Here is a 16,588-nt window from a genome sequence, read left to right as displayed (position 1 = left end):
TAATATTATGTTTTCTATATTTCCGTTTCTTTAGCCACAAAAGATCTCCCATCTCTAATGTAAGGAATATCAGAAACAGTTACCCATAATGCTTAAAGGAAGAAATGCTATGATGCAGTCTTCTTAATATTACTGGGGATGGGGGAGCCTAATCTTCTGCAAGCTTCACGGTCAATTTCCCTTATCCTCAACATATCGTCTGTGTGAGGAAATAGCTTTTTAAGCAATATTATGGCTTTTATTTTACAATGATAACACTTCATGGCCTACTCCTGTGCCACATTAATAGAAACAGTAAAGATAAATTGTATTACAGTGACTCAGCAACAGAATATCCTCCTGCAGGTCATCATAAGAGAAAAATTTCAGATCTTTTCTTTTCCACCTAAAGAGCATTTAAAATTCATTTTTTAAATCTGATGCAGCATCACAAATTCACCAGTAAAATCAACAACATTTTGATTACAAAAAGTCACAGAAGAGAACGATATTGTTTGGCTTGAGTGTTTTTTTCTACCTGCAGTGTCAGGAAATGATAGTTCCAGTCTGATCATGCATTGATCTTAGTCTTTAGATATCCTGAACAGCTTAAAGAAAGCAACAGGTTCTAAAAACAGGTCATTTTAGGGCTAACTAAATGCATGAATGTCACCCAAAATGGCAGCTGTGTGCCAATGATATAGAGAGGTTTGAAAAGGCCAAACATCCCATTGTTATTACATGTGTAAATTGTACTGGACTTTTACAAGAGAGAAGAGAGATTAGACATGTTTAATTAATACCCCCTGGGGGTGGGTACAGTATTTGAGTAAAGTAGCAAATTGTTACTCAGAGATTAATTCAATACAATTGTTACATAAAAATTCACTTCAGGAAGAAGCTTCTGAAGCAATGAGGCAAAGGAAATGTTACAGATTCTAAACACAATGGCTAATTTGGAGCCTGATGAGGTAAGGGCTTCCCATTTTCTAAACCTTGCTTCATTCAAGGACTGTAGCTGCATAGATTTCACTGCTGTTACCACTTATTTTCATGTATGCTTCCCTTGTATCACAACTAGAAGACACATAACCAGGATAAAAGTGAATTACCTTGTAGTTCCCAGACCTTCAAAGGTTCTGCATCATTAGCACTTTCAACCAAGTATGTTCTCAGTTCTGTCAGATTATCTTTGAGGTCTGGATAGTTCTGCCTAGATTATTAAATGGGAAAAAGTAGCCCCTATCAGAGATTACAAAATCAGATATTACAAATGCCACCTTTAGTGCTTTCCCTAAGCCAGTGGTGGGCAACTTTTGGATACCTGCATACTTATGTGTTGTCTGTGAAACGCAATTTCAACAATATTTACAGAAAATAAAATGTTGGTATTTTTTAAATGTATGTTCTATTAAAAATCTACTTGCTGCCATAATTCACCAGAAGCCTAATCTTTGAAAATTAAGACAGACAACAGCAATCCTATTGTCAAGGAGGTGCTGTGGTTTGATAGAAGAACCTTGGCTTTGCATGTCAAAGGTCCCAGGTTCAATCCTCAGCATCTCCAGTTACAGGTAAAGCGGTGATATAAAAGACCTCTACCTGAGACTCTGAACAGCAGCTGCCAGTCTGAGTAGACAACATTGACCCTCAGGGACCCATTCAGTATAAGGCAGCTGTGTTCTTACCTCAAGCCATTGAAATGAACTAATGCAAATTAATTTAACGATTTCAAAACCACTAGGTAGACTGTAGTAGAAGACCTCTGCATGCACTAAACCACTTGCACAAGTAGAACCATACTCAAGTATTTTGCTGGCAGCTTGCATTATGTTACACTTACTGTATCCCAACTGGCATTTCCGCTTGTGCAAGACACTGTGCCAGTAATTATTGGGATAAACAGGCTTTATAGTACAACTGGTGCTATTAATTGGGCAAGGAGAACTAGTATTTACATTTCCCTTTAAAAAATCAACAAAAGATTACAAGAAAATAAAAGTTAAAAAAGGAAAAGTTAAAAAAGAAAAACGAGAAGAAAAACAAAGAAGGAGGCTGTTTCCAAGAGCTCAGTGGCCCACTCTGCTGATTCTGAATTTTTCAGAACTAGTGTGTCTCAAATCCAGACCCTTCTAGTCCACTTGTTCAAATTTAAGGTCCCCCATATCTGAGGAGGCAAGACCTAAGAAAAACTTGCTCTGCAGCTGGCAAAAATAACTCCAATCAGCAATGTATAGACTGGGACTACTCAGAGGCTCAACCAGAGTGAAACGCTATTCCACCAGAAGTCTACGTTTTCCTTCTTTCCTTTGCTGGATCCCACCCAATGGTTTTCTTTAAGCATCAGAAGAACAGTTTATAAACTCAAGTACATGGGAATAAGATTCAAATTAACTCACTTTAATGTGTCAAAGAGAAATCCCCGGACATCGTTTTCTTTGTTGTCTTCTTCCTCTGTTACGTTATTTGTAGCTAAACATGGCATGTACAAAAAAACCCACAAATCTCAGAATATATTGGCTTTCCAAAGTTATTAAAATGACATTTGATTTCTTGTTGAATACTCTAACTTATATTTTCTAAAATGACAAAAAATACTAGACTGTCTTCAAAATAGATGACAAAAAAGTAGATCGAGCTTGGTATATAGTGTTAGAGAAAATATATTTTCCATTCCATAAAGGCATCCATCTACAAAAAAAATACAGAAGTACATTTCCGTATTGATTCTCATTGCCCATGGCTACCTTTGCCATATCCTACAAAATGCAATCACAACCAACCGTGTGTGTCAGAAAAACAAATACTGGGTGAATTACTGACCCACCAAGATATTTTCCATTAACTTCAATGTGGCCATGCAGAAGATTACTGTCTTCAGCATTCTAGACACTGCCAAATATTTTCTGATAATAATGTCTCCAATAACACCACAAACAGGAAGGGAAAAATATGTACCTTTAGCCTGAGAGTCATCCACTGCTTTGTATTCTGTGCTCTTTATTGCAAGTTCCACACCATACCCAGACAAATACATCTTTTCGGAGCTGGGTTTCTAGTCAAGAAAACACAAGAGTTTTTAGGAACCATCATTTCCAAAATTTACACAATTCAACTTCAAAATAAGTCCCAGTGTAATCAGTTCGACTTCTAGTAAACATGCAAAAGACTGGGCTATTAGAATTAGCAAATAAATCATACCTTAGATTTAAAATTGGATTTACCTCATCCCATTTGCTCTTAAGACTGAAAAGTGAGTGTAGAATTGTAGGTGGAATGGAAAGAAAATCAATAGCATTGCCAACCCCCAGGTGACACCTGGAGATCTCCCATTATTACAATTGATATCTAGGTGTTCAAGAGCAGGTCCCCTAGAGAAAATGGCTGCTTTGGAGGGCGTACTCTATACCATTTAACCCTGCTGAGGTTCTTCCCCTCCCCAAACTCCACTCTCCCAAGGCTCCACCCGCAAAAACTCCAGGTATTTCCCAGACAAGAGCTAACAACCCTAGAAATCACACATGTTTTCTTCTGGGGTAGGTTATGTAGATGTTACAGAGAACAACGGCTCCTCTAAATAGTAGGCCAGGTCTTCTTTAAGTTACTTGGCCAAAGAGAAGGAAGAGTTGCGCAATCCAAGGGTACTGGGTAGTAGCAGGATACACAGCTACACTATGAGTTCCAAGAGTCACCTGACAGCCACTATACTGCATGTTGTTTGGGAACAGCAGTGATTCCAAACACAGGAATAGATGTCACTGTTTCAACAAATGTACACTCCTCTTTAGTTTACATCAGTTCAGAGAGACGGGGAAAACAGGGGAAATAATGGGGGATAGTTTATTCAGATTTTGCTTTGATTAAAAATTCCCCCCACCCCATTTCTACATTTACAGTTTGGAGAAAAAGTTTAATAAGAAAGCAGAACAAACAGTAAAAGAAAAGTCTCCTTTCATGATAGGTTTGGGAAAAAAGAGGTATGCTTGTTGAAGGACCCATTTAACTTCATTGAAAGAACACATGCTTTGAACATTGATACTGCACTCCCAAACATGCTTACTCAGAAGTAAGTCCCACTTAGCTCCATGAGCTTGCTTCCCAGTGCTTAGGAATGCCTCAATAAGGTTTCAGGTTAAACTACCAGTCTCTCCATTTAAAAGGCTCTTTGGGAGCAGAGCACAGGGCTGTGGAAGGCCCTCCAACTGAGATGCTGGAGACATGTTGCCAGAGTGAACAGTGTACAGAGTGAGTGCAGTACAATGGTATAAATGAATGATGCAGAAGGGGCAAGGCCTATGTTCAAATTCCCACCCTGCCATGAAGGTCACTGAAAGAGCTTGGGACAGCCATTCTCCCTCAGTATAGCAAACAGGTTACCATGAGGACGTAACATGGGAAGACATGTAGATTGCCCTGGGCTCCTTGGCAGAATGATGGAACGAAAATAGTAACATTGACCTAGTTGAGCCAATGGTCTCACACAATGTAAGAGGTACTTATCTATACTTGTGTGAATTAATGTTATCTTGAAAGTGAAATAAAATAAGTGTTAGAAAAATGTTTATTTCACCTGGGAGATTCTATTCTGGGAAAGGGATAATGTTGTAATATTTTAAAGAAAGCTACATTCTCAAGCGCAAAGGATTTATGCTAAAATTTTATTGTTACAGGTAATTGTAACAGATTAATACAGAATCTGACCATTCTGTTTTCAGAGCCATTGTGTTTGAGTTACTTATCCTTGTGTACTCTTTATATGGGCTGTACCACTCAAAAGTTTTTATGACCAATCTACAAACCTTTCAACAAAAAACTAGCACCAGCTCGCAACCAGTTTGGCTTTTCTGTTTTGGGATTCAATGCCATGGATACAAATAATTCATTTTAAGTAGGAACATGGGTAATGTTTTAAACCAGTAAGTGCAAACTGTGTCTGCAACAGGTAGTACAGCTTCATTGCTCAAAAGATGCTGGTGGATGCTTGAAGCTTTTTTTAAAAAGTAAAATTAATGAATTTAATGCACTTAATAGCTTTGAACATAATTAGATGCCCCCCTTCCTGCAACGTTCACTTAACCTGGCTCTCATTACCATAAGGGTATTAGCTAGAGACCTGTTGTCATGGAAACTTAGTGCATATTTCTGGATGTCTACACTCTAATGCCAAGCATGTACTTTTTGATAATACAGGCAGCAAGAATGTCTGCCATTTCTCTTGCCCGTGTAGACTTGGCACAAATATAACTGACTGGATCTTACTGTTCTGTTCAGCAACATTTGAAACCTTCTCCTCGTTTATTAAGTGGCTCTTTGAGCCTCCTTTGGCTGGAGAAAAGCTTCAAACTTTGCTGGGTGGAGTGATAGAATACAGTACAATAAACCTTGGATTTCAGGGAATCAATGCCCAGACTATAGAGATCCACTCCTTCTGCGCTAATGGCTGCTTTGGATGGTGGACTCTGTGGAATTATATCCCTACTGAACCCCCCTCCCCAGGCACAGCCCTCAAATAGCCAGGAATTTGGCAAGCCATAGTTGTCAACCTTACCGAGCCTATTAAGCATGTATAAGAGGCGGGGGAAAGGCCACAAATCAGTGTGCCCTCTTCACAAGCACCTCATTTCCTACAGAGGTTTGCTTTAGGTAGCATTAGTTTGCATTACATCAAGCCGGAACTGTCCCTAGACACCAAAGTGATTAACCTGAGGCAATCATACTGTGGACACATTATGAGAAGGCAAGAAAAGAGAATAATGCTAGGAAAGGTTGAAGGCAGTAGGAGAAGAGGAAGACCCAACATGAGATGGATCCACTCAATCAAGGAAGCTTCTGCCCTCAGTGTGCAATACCCCAGCAAAGCTGTTCACGATAGGATGTTTTGGAGGTCAATAATTCATAGAGTTGTCCTGAGCTGGCAGTGACTTGTACAGACTTCAGGGATCATCATGTTTATTCATAATGGGAGCATACTAAACTCCTCCCAAGTCTAATTACAGCCAAAACAAACCACTGGTTACCATTAATCATAGTTAGTGCCAATGCAGATGCCCTAGATCAGGAATACCCCTTTTATTCCACAGGGGAATAAAACCTTGTGGGGGGGGGGGGGGATAAAGAAGAGAATACGATATACAACAATGAGGAATACTGGAAAAATAAGAAAAAAAACTTTAGAGAAACTTAAATTTCAATGAAAAATAATTCCATCACTTCCCAAGCACACCTACCTGGATAAAATGTCGGAGAATGTAAACGATTTCTCCCTTTTGTGCTTTTTCAGACAAAACTTTGTGAAACGTGGCAAAGTCTTTTGTACCCATTTCAGCATAAAGAATCACTACTGGGCCAGCTGCACTGAGCGTCGGGAATTTATGATCTCCTTTGAACAGATACGGCTTGGGCCTTGGATTAAGAACAAATAATTTTTCGGCTAAGAACAAATGATACTTGAATGAGCATGGCAGAAAGAAAAAGAGGCTTTACTCCATTTACTGGTCACCGAACAATTGAAAAAACATTTAAAGACAAGGAAAGAACATCACAATTACTGTACCTGGTTGCAAAAAAGAGCTGAGCGCTGGTTTCAGACTAAAGATGAGATTTGGCATTCATCACAGGGCAATTTTATCAAGGTAGGAATAAAAGCTACACAGATGCAAGCAAAAGGAACTAAAAGATACTATATTGTTCTTGTCCAGTAACAAGCAGACCTCTTATTTAATATAGTTATTGCTCTGAATTTTAATGCAACCAGTAACAAGTACATGAACAATTCAAGCTTCAGTTAACTCCCAGTGCAATCCCAAATGGAGTTACCGCCTTCTAAATCAATTGAAATAAATGAGCTCAAAAGGGGGCAACTGTTTCAGATGGCAATACAATTTAATCATAGGCCTCAAATCTTTGTTTTCAAGTCTCAGAGAACAGCAGGACTATTCACCACACCCTGCAAGTCCTGAGACTTGAACTCTCAAAGAGGAGCCAAACAGTTTTCCCCCTGTCAGAGTGATGTCCCAATCAGAGCACCAATGAGCTCCTCAGGAGAAAGCCGAGAAATGAGTCTTCAGTACAGCTCACATTGGAAGCCATAGAAGAAAACAGTGGAAAGCGTGCAATTCAATGGTTTTCATATTCATTCAGAAGTACGCCTACCTGATCTCAGTGGAACTTAGTCCTCTGTTATGAAGGCCTAATAAACTGTTCATTGTAGAAGCAATAGCGATTTGTCCAATACAAATATTTAATGACTATATAATCATTTTATGCAGAGTGTTTGGTTTAATCTCTGAATTTTTGTTTGGGATTCTGTTTGCAGGATGTCCATAGGCCGTAGGGGAAAAAAGGAAGAAAGGATACATAGGACTCATTTGAAAGTGGCACCCAGGGTTTCCGGCCAAGCATTGTGGCAGCCAAAGAAGAAAAGATGAGTTTGGATTTATGCCCCACCTTTCTCTCCTGTAAAATCTCAAAATGACTTACAAACTCCTTTCTTTCCTCTTCCCACAACAGACACCTTGTGAGGTAGGTGGGACTAAGAGAGTTCTAAGAGAACTAAAACTAACCCAAGGTCACTCATCTGACTTCATGTTTAGTAGTTGGGAAATAAATCCAGTTCACCAAATAAGAGTCCACAGCTCATGTGGAGAAGTGGGGAATTAGATAATACTCCACCGCTCTTTACCACTACACCAACACTGACTCTCTAAGGAAATTTGGAATCATTTTTCCTGAGAGCTCCTGGAGCTCATCCAAAGTAATCTAGCCATTCCAGGCACGTTAGGCGTCCTTCTGGTCCCACAGTAGTAGATACTGGACAGAACTGAGCACTATTTGTAGTGTGGGAATCCAAACAGGTGAAATAAGACATCTGATCCCTGATACTTGTCATGGAGAACACCCAGCCATTTTTTAAAAAACGAGTTCAGATTAATTTGTTTTTGGCAATGGTCAGAAATGTAAGCATTCCAATGGGGGAACCCCAGCAAAGACCACAATTGCTAGAAACAATAATTCAGCTTTAACCAACACCTCCACCCCAATCTACCCTTTAAATTAGTATAGTTTTTAAATATATACAAAGCTTAGTACCAGGAGGCTGTCTTTATATATAGGGGAACTATAACTCCCTCAACCCCTAGGAAGACATGATCAGTAGATCTGTCTTTATTCTCTACTGGGCATGACAGCAACCCTGTGTCTGGGGGGGAAGAGAAAGAAACCAAACAGGAAGACTCATTGTGGTAGGTATTATGGAGGGCTAGCCCCCACCCCACACAGGATTTGCCCCTCTTGTCGCAATTTTAATTTCCTGCCTACCACCATAGCACCAGGTTTCTACCAGGAAAGAAGAATATAGACTGGGCTTAAGGGGACATAGCCTGGTTCCAAGTGCAAACCCACCCCAAACTTGGGAAAAATCCCATGATGCACAAGATGATTTCTTTCTAAAAAGTGGATAAGAACAAAAATTTTTTGAAAAACACATTTTTGAGAGAAGTATTAGTATTTCTGTTAAACTAGGCCTCAAAACCTAACCTTCTCTCAGTCTTAAAATTTCCTCTACCCAACTTGTCAATTGCTAATTCCACCAGTGGAAACTAACTGGTGGATTCAGAGCACTGCTTTCACTGGCTGCTTCATTGCTAAGGTTCCTTTTTTAGCTCTACCTGTCATGCTCACCTTTCTCAGTGTCATGACCCCTATCTCAGTTGGGCCCCCTGAAGTGGTAGCTTTTGATGGCTCAGTAACACATTGAGAAATCCAATCAAGAATCCCCAACATCACAGGTAGGTTGATCCTTGCTGTCAATGTTCAGAAAGCATGCTGAACCCAGCAAAGGTGAAGTTCTGTTAAGGTAAATGTCTACATCAAAGTTGAAGCATGCAGAGAACCACTATTCATAAACTAAAAGAAAGGTGTCTCATAAGGGGATGCCTCAGCTGATAAGAGATCAGTGAACATTTCATCTTGCTTGGATGCTTTGAAGTTTCTTTGGGGAAAGAAAAAAACAAGGAAGCAAGGAAAATTCATCTCCTTCACTATTTTGTTTGTCCAGCACTTGCTTAATGTTCTGCTAAAACAATATTTAAGTCATCCCATGAATTTTTAATTGCTCCCCCCCAAAAAAACCTAATCTTATTCAAAGAATAAATTGCTGTGAGAAGGCAACCCACATAGCTCCATAATGAAGCTCTACTCTCCTTTGCAGAAGCCAAAGGTTCAGCTACACCTAGGGATGCCAGCCTTCAGGGGGAACCTGGGGATCCTTCAGAATTACAGCTTCAGATTAGAGATCAGTTCCACTGGAGAAAACTGATGTTTTGGAGGGTGGAATCTATGGCATTGTACCGCACTGAGGGCCCTGTCTTCCCAGACTCCATCCCCAAATCTCCAGGAATTTCCCATACTGCATCTGGCACCCCTACCCCCCATTCCCTGCCAGTAACTAAGGGGGACCAGGCAATCCTAAGTACACACAATCACTTCTTCTGCAGATATTTTAAAGAATGTACTTTTTGTTTGCTAATACAGATGCAATGATTGCCTTATCAAGGAGGAAAATGATGTGGGGGTGCAGGAACAGATGCTTTATATCCCCCTTCTCTGCTGTTTTCTTATTGGAAAAAGCCATCTGGGAAAACTTTATGGGTACCAGTTTTCTTCTTCATTAATAATCTCTGCAAGTGGGGGTGGATAGAGGAAGACACTGTTTAAGATATTCCCAGAAGAAACTGACATATACAGATGAGCCTGGAGAGCACCAACTATTGGGTGTCAAAGGAATCCATCTGACTAGACAGAAATGGTGGCAGCAGCAGCAGCATGTGAAGAGACGGGGGACAGAAAGATTCCTGTAAATAGCCAGTCTCCCTGCCATGAAGGATAGGCAAGGACTGTCTCCAAGGAAACCAACAGCTATACAAAAGTTGGATCTTTCTTTCCATGAGTGCAGTTAAGTGGATTGATACTTTGTGGGCTTAAATGCAAGGATATATTAGAAAGGTCGAGGTCTCCAATAATTCCTTATGAAGAAATGCAACTCCAGGATGCTTAGCAGCAGTTGCAGTTGAAGACCACAGAATGGACAGGAAGACCACATCGATCCAGAAACACATGGCTGGGATATAAAATCTTATATCAATATTAAAAATTTCAAAATGTCACATGTGAGTAATACGTGCTGCCACATTACACAAAAGGTTTCCTCCTTGATGCAAACAAACATACATGTGTCAGACATCAGAGTACCTTTACTGGCATTTGAGATATGAGTGTCCTTCCAAGATATATAAAGCATCCTCACTGCAGTATCACTTTTTGTCTAATAAAAATAGATCAATCAACAAAGCTCATTACATTTACCTTGCAGCAGCCTTCGTCAGAAGCTTCTTAATTTCATTAGCCTTACAGGTGCTCTTCCCATGGATAACCACAAACGCACGGCAGCCTTTTGGTGGAGGCTCATCAGCTGCAATCTAATATTTCAACAATTACACTCAACCTGGCTGACTTAATTGCACTGCATCCTAAGAGTAACGTGCCTTCCTTTGATTAAAATAACTCATCAGCTGCTATCACATTGTGCATCTCAGTGGTGAGTATGTGAGGAGAAAATAACGAAGTGATTAAAATCCTAAAAGTGACAACCAGTTTTATCTATTTGGAACTGCAACGTAAAAGCCTTCTCAGGATTCCAGCCATTACCAGACACTTGGTTTTTAGCTTCCACTTTTTTGACTTAGAAGAGAAGAGTTTGGATTTATATCCCCCCTTTCTCTCCTGCAGGAGACTCAAAGGGGCTTACAATCTCCTTGCCCTTCCCCCTCACTACAAACACCCTGTGAGGTAAGTGGGGCTGAGAGAGATCTGAGAAGCTGTGACTAGCCCAAGGTCACCCAGCTGGCGTGTGTGGGAGTGTACAGGCTAATCTGAATTCCCCAGATAAGCCTCCGCAGCTCAGGCGGCAGAGCTGGGAATCAAACCCGGTTCCTCCAGATTAGATACACGAGCTCTTAACCTCCTACGCCACTGCTCCTCCACTTACAGCCCAATCCAGAGACCGCAGTGGCCGGGGACAGTACCGCCTCCTGGGGACTTCCAGGTGGCATGGGGAGGCAATGAAAACTGAGAAACTCCCGGCCGTCTGAGAGCCCTCTTTAGGGCAAAATGGATTTATGTCATCCAACTCCTGTGCTGGGGGCATTCCTTGACAGACAACTTGGTGGAAGCTGAGTAAGGTCAGCTTTACACCGGGGAATACCCCCAGCCTGCCCTCAGACATGCTGGCACGTGACTTTGGGTCAGCATAGCTTTGTGGGCACAGACTCTTTCGAATCAGGCTTCATGGAACACGAAGGCACCTGCCCACCTCTCTATCTGTCCTCGTTGCTGGTGTAAGTGCCACTTGAACCAGAAAGGTGGGCAAATGTGCTGGTGCAGCCCTACGCCAATTCGATCCCCTCCTCCCGAATTGGGCTGTTAGCTTTTCATCCATGTGCATTCCTCAACCCCAGTCGAGACCCCCAGTTACAGTAACAATTCAGCCTTGGAGAATACTGTCAAAACAGAACTGTGGTAGGATTTACTAGCTGCTAACTATGGTAACCAAAGTGAAACTCAGAGACAGTAAATCTGTGAATACCCGAGAAAGAAGGCCTTTAGGTCAGGAAGGCAGGATACAAATTTTGTAAATAAAAAAAAAAGTGGTTGGTCACAGTGCAAAATGCGTTGTTGGACTTGCATGAAAGCGTACTACAGAGTATAACCCTCCACTGCTAAATGACCATTGGGGTAACAATGTCAATTGACCTGGGTACAAATAAACCCCTTCTGCAATCCATGCTCATTAAGATCTGCCTGAATTCCAGAACTAGCATTAATGTAATGTAGACATCTTCTTGAAGCCAGCATGGTACAGTGGTTAAGAGTGGGGGACTCTAATCAGGAGAACTGGTTTGATTCCTCACTTCTCCACTGCTGGGTGACCTTGGGCCAGTCACAGTTCTCTCAGAACTGTCTCAGTCCATATGGAGGCTGACAATGGCAAACCACCTCTGCCTGTCTCTTGCCTTGAAAACCCTATTGGGTCGCCATAAGTCAGCTGTGATTTGACAGCACTTTTACCCACCAGATATTTCCATATCAAAACAGTTTTGTGGCATAATTCTTCCTGAGAAGCTGGATGAGCCACTGCAATTTTATTTGCTTTCCATCTCTGACTAGTAACAACTATTCATAAACTAAAAGAAAGGCATAGCCTCTGGAGGAATTAGGCGAGAAAGATAAGTGCAGGAAAATGGAGAATATTCCAAGCAAGAGAAGCAGTCTCATATTTACATTTCTATATTTATGGACTGACATATTTACTTTATGTAATCAGCTACTTTGCACAAGGGTGCATGAAAAGAGAAGCTGATCCAAGGATACCCCTTGAAGACCACTAAGTCCAAGGCTAAACTTTTAAAGACATTAGGTTAGATTGAAAGGACATCAACAGAACAAGACCACAGAATGGATCTCTCCTTCTTCCTTCTGTAGCCCCCTTGCCTCCTAAAAAGCTGCTCCTGGTGGTTAATCTTTGAGACCACAGTGGGATGCAGCATGAAGGCTTGTACCAAGAATAGGTAACTAGCAAAAATCACTCCCTACACTCTTCCATTTGTGGAAGAATAACCAAGGACAGTGGTAATTTCAGCTGACTCATTTCCAAACTGCAGAACCTCCCTTGACTCTCAAGAGTAACTTTTCAACAGTCCTCAGGGCTGTGGGGGGTAAAGAAGAAAGAAGAGCCTGTTCCAGTCACAGTTCTTCAGCTCCAAACCCATGAGCTCTTCTCCATGTTCATACATCTGCTCTTAGAAGAGCTGTTGCATGAAACAAGGAAATCTCACGATGTTGTTTTATGCTCCTGAGAACTGCTACTGAATAGATTATAATAATATATGATCATTCCTGCTAGCAGTTGTGCAAGTAATTTTGTAGAATACTTACTAACATCTACAGCAGTGTTTTACAGGTCTATTATAGTATTATATATAGAAATTCATATACAGAAAGACACAAAGGTGTCTTTTTAAAAAGTTCCCAAAAACCATCCTAAATCTGAAGGGTAGGTTAGGGTATACTTTTAAATCAGCCAACGAACAGTAATATATATCCAAGCATTTTCCCCTCCCATTCAGTTCCCTGAAATTTTGTTTCTTAAGGACAGAGAATCCCCTCTCCTCAGGAATAGGATAGGGGACAAAATATAATGTCGTCACTTGGGCAGATAGACAGGCTTGAATTCTTGACAAATCTTGAATTCCTACCCCTGATGTGCCTGCATCGTTCCACAGAACTCCTCCTAAAAAATACAGTCCTAAAACCAGAAATGTGGTTGTTCTTCCTCCACTTGATGGTAAATACATAATGATGTTTTCAAGAGTGGAATAGAGCGTCCCAGGGACAGCAAAAACGCCGTCCCTGGGGAGGCGTTTGCACAGCAGGCTCGTGATGCCCAGGCAGTATGGAAACACCCCTTTTGAACCTCGCTCAACAAGCGAGGTTTTCCAAAAGGGGCGCCTTCCAGCTGCTGCCGTGTCAACGGCAGCAACTGGAAGGCGGCATTTCCCTCCCGCCTCCCCCGACCGGCTTACCTTCTCCTGCTGGCTCCCGTAGCACTGTGGAGGCCAGGTCTCCAGAGCCATCGCTCTGACCAGGGGGCGTATCCCCTGGCCTCCACAGCGCGATGGGAGCCAGCAGGAGAAGGTAAGCTGGTCGGGGGAGGCGCAGCCTGTGTGAAGGCTGTGCCTTCCCCTGCGCCCCTACCAGCACCGTCTGTGTGAACGGTCCCGGGGGCGGGGGTGCATCGGCATAAATTACCCCCACTCAGTGCCCGTGCAGAAAGGGCCTCAAAGAGGCTGACAATCGGCTTCCCTTCCTCTCCCCACAACAGACATCTTGTGAGGTTGGTCGGGCTAAGAGAATTCTTAGAGAACTGTGACTAACCCAAGGTCACCCAGCAGGCTTCTTGTGGAGGAACAGGGGAAGCAAACCCACTTCACTAGATTAGAGCCTGCTGCTCTTAACCACTCCGTCACATCATGGTTAGTACTTGGATGGGAGACCACCAAGGAAGACCAAGGTTGCTAACCAAAGGACAGCAATAACAGACCACTTTTGCTCATCTCTTGCCTTGAAAACCCTATGAATACTTGGTGTAAGTCAGCTACAACTTGATGGCACCTTTTTATTGTTATTATCACACTATCAGACCACATGGATGCAAATCAAACCGATCTCTTTGTGTTTAGCCTTACTAAAGGCTGTAGACATTTACCAAACAAGTGCAACAGGAGCCTACTTTAAATTGTGAAATTGGTTGTCTCCTCAGAGCAAGCTGTAGCTGTAAAATATGCTCAAGCAACAGATTTTTCCCCATACTATGGCAAGACGTTTTGTGAGCTGCCATACATATTGCATGCTTCTGCATAAAAAGAAGACAGCACAGCACAGAAACCAACTAGCCAGTCTTTAAGATAGTTATGCATCAAACAACTGCCAAGTAGTTTGTGAACAGTAACCAAATACTACAGGTATCTTTCATTCCTAAAGTCATAGCATACACCATCCAGGTTTACACACCTGTTGAAACATCTGAATAGTTGGAGAATGCGCTCGTAAAGCAAGAGAAAATTTCAGCAGGTTAATCTGTACATTTGACAGGAACTGCCCAGCTTTCTTCAAGATTAAATCATAATAAGACTGTTCCGATACTGTATATACGTACAAAAAGAAATACAAGCAGATGTTAATATTTGGCCACAAAAATGAATAAATTAAGGTTATGCAAGGATACTAAAAACATAAGGAAAACAGAAAGGTGCAGCATTTTCAGTTACCCAATGTAAAAATAAGTTTGCAATAAAGCATAAAACACACCTCATCAGAGCAGTATTGTACTAATACACAAACATTACTAAAATACAAAACATGCTGAAGTGTTGCTTTGCTAAGGCAGGTTGCCTAAAAGCCAGACATTATAAAGATAACGTTATAAAATGCATTGGACTCTAGAAGGGAAACAACACAGGACCAAACATGACACGTATTTGGTTAGTCAGGTGGGGTTCCTCTGTACTCAGTTTGCTATTTGAAAAAAGGTGAGAGCTTAATTTATCGTGGAACTACAGTGTGGGGGAAGGAGGAGCTCCCCCCCCCCCCCAACATTTTCCTGAGCTAAAATGACTGGCGGAGGGAGTTGTTTGCCCTATTCTGGAGCTGCATCTGCATGGAATACTGATCTGGCTGCAGAGAAAGTGAGTCAGGTATTGGGAACCCAAACCCATCTTGCTAAAAAACATATCATGTACTTTGGTCTTCGAGAACAAGCCACAAGTAGATACAGGGATAGCCCTGACAGCACTAGTTACCTCTCTAGCATTTCTGAAAGGCAGGAAGGATTTGAAGCAGCTGTTGAGGGCAAAATTGGCTGCAAGATGATAGGAAGGAAAAAAAATGCCAGAACTCTTTCTAGGAGTGCAGATGCTTTTCCCCTGCTCCCAATCTCCCCTCTTCCTAAACAAGAAGCTGAGAGAACCAATCAAGTACAAAACAGACAGTGATAATAGACTGTTTTATAGCTTTATGAAGTGATAGATGGTATAAGACAAAAAGCTTGAAACACTGCACATACAAACTGCTCTGCTGAAGCCAAAGCAAAGAAAAATGGACGCTGGCTGGCTATTTGTTGAGTAAGAGAAAAAGAAACCCCAGAAAGTGGTACTAGAAGAATGGATAAACAAAGAATAGAAAACAAGCTCTTTTCCCACTGAGAGTCTAGGTGTATAATTTACCTTCACAAATAACAATTATGGCTGCAATACTGACTGAACACCTGGGCAAGTCCTTGGGGACTAAAGATTAAAATGAGAACATCCCACACACAAGATGGGAAAAATGTGTTTTACAAAGGCTATGTTGACCCTGATACAAAATTTTTAAAAGGAAAACATCTCTGATAACTAGGGAGATGTGGGATGAAGGCAATGTGGAGGAAAAGCAAAAGTGTTTACCTAAACATATAAAATGGATATTGTAACAGAACCTGTCAATAAAATGGCTGGTTCTGTTACTATACAAAGCAAAACACTATGTCTCTGGAAGAAGGTTTTTGGTTCAGTCATGCTCTACATCTAAGAGAGGAGGAAGACCATCACGTGTTCACAAAGAACTATGTTCATGCCCATCAAGAACAGGGGTTTGTTGTGACAGCTAAATGAAGCTATTAGTATCATGAGATAAAAGATATGCAAAGATCTGCCAGTACAGACCTAGTAAGCATTTAAGTCACTTACCTCCTTCTTTATATATTGATAATTCTTTCACGGTTTCCAAAAACTGCCAGAATTGCTCATTACTTTCTTCTGCAATGAATTCACTGTTAAAAAAGTATATAATTATTAGTTCATTGAAAGAGTTTCTAACACACATATTTTTGATGAAATAAAACTTCAGAAGTTATAGAACTGCATTCTACCACATACCTCAAAGCAGAAATGTACAGTTTTAAAATGTGATGTTAACATAGCAGCTCCGCTCAAAAAGAAAGGAAACACACAATAAGTTT

General features: G+C 41.2%; 1 protein-coding gene across 1 annotated transcript in view; it reads right to left on the bottom strand.

Moving 5' to 3' along the window:
* UGGT2 (UDP-glucose glycoprotein glucosyltransferase 2) overlaps positions 1-16,588 on the bottom strand; it is a 97,470-nt gene that overhangs the window by 77,962 nt on the left and 2,920 nt on the right. Inside the window, exons 2-8 of the mRNA XM_048494461.1 lie at positions 16,317-16,399; positions 14,605-14,735; positions 10,342-10,454; positions 6,207-6,381; positions 2,938-3,034; positions 2,379-2,451; positions 1,092-1,192 (exon numbers count right to left, since the gene is read on the bottom strand). Of these exons, the coding sequence (XP_048350418.1) occupies positions 1,092-1,192; positions 2,379-2,451; positions 2,938-3,034; positions 6,207-6,381; positions 10,342-10,454; positions 14,605-14,735; positions 16,317-16,399 (773 nt within the window). The remainder of the gene's footprint in view (positions 1-1,091; positions 1,193-2,378; positions 2,452-2,937; positions 3,035-6,206; positions 6,382-10,341; positions 10,455-14,604; positions 14,736-16,316; positions 16,400-16,588) is intronic.

This window comes from Sphaerodactylus townsendi, linkage group LG04, assembly GCF_021028975.2.
Source record: "Sphaerodactylus townsendi isolate TG3544 linkage group LG04, MPM_Stown_v2.3, whole genome shotgun sequence".
Lineage (NCBI taxonomy): Eukaryota > Metazoa > Chordata > Lepidosauria > Squamata > Sphaerodactylidae > Sphaerodactylus > Sphaerodactylus townsendi.
Note: the sequence above shows the minus strand (reverse complement) of the source record. Positions and strands in the feature narration are given on the sequence as shown.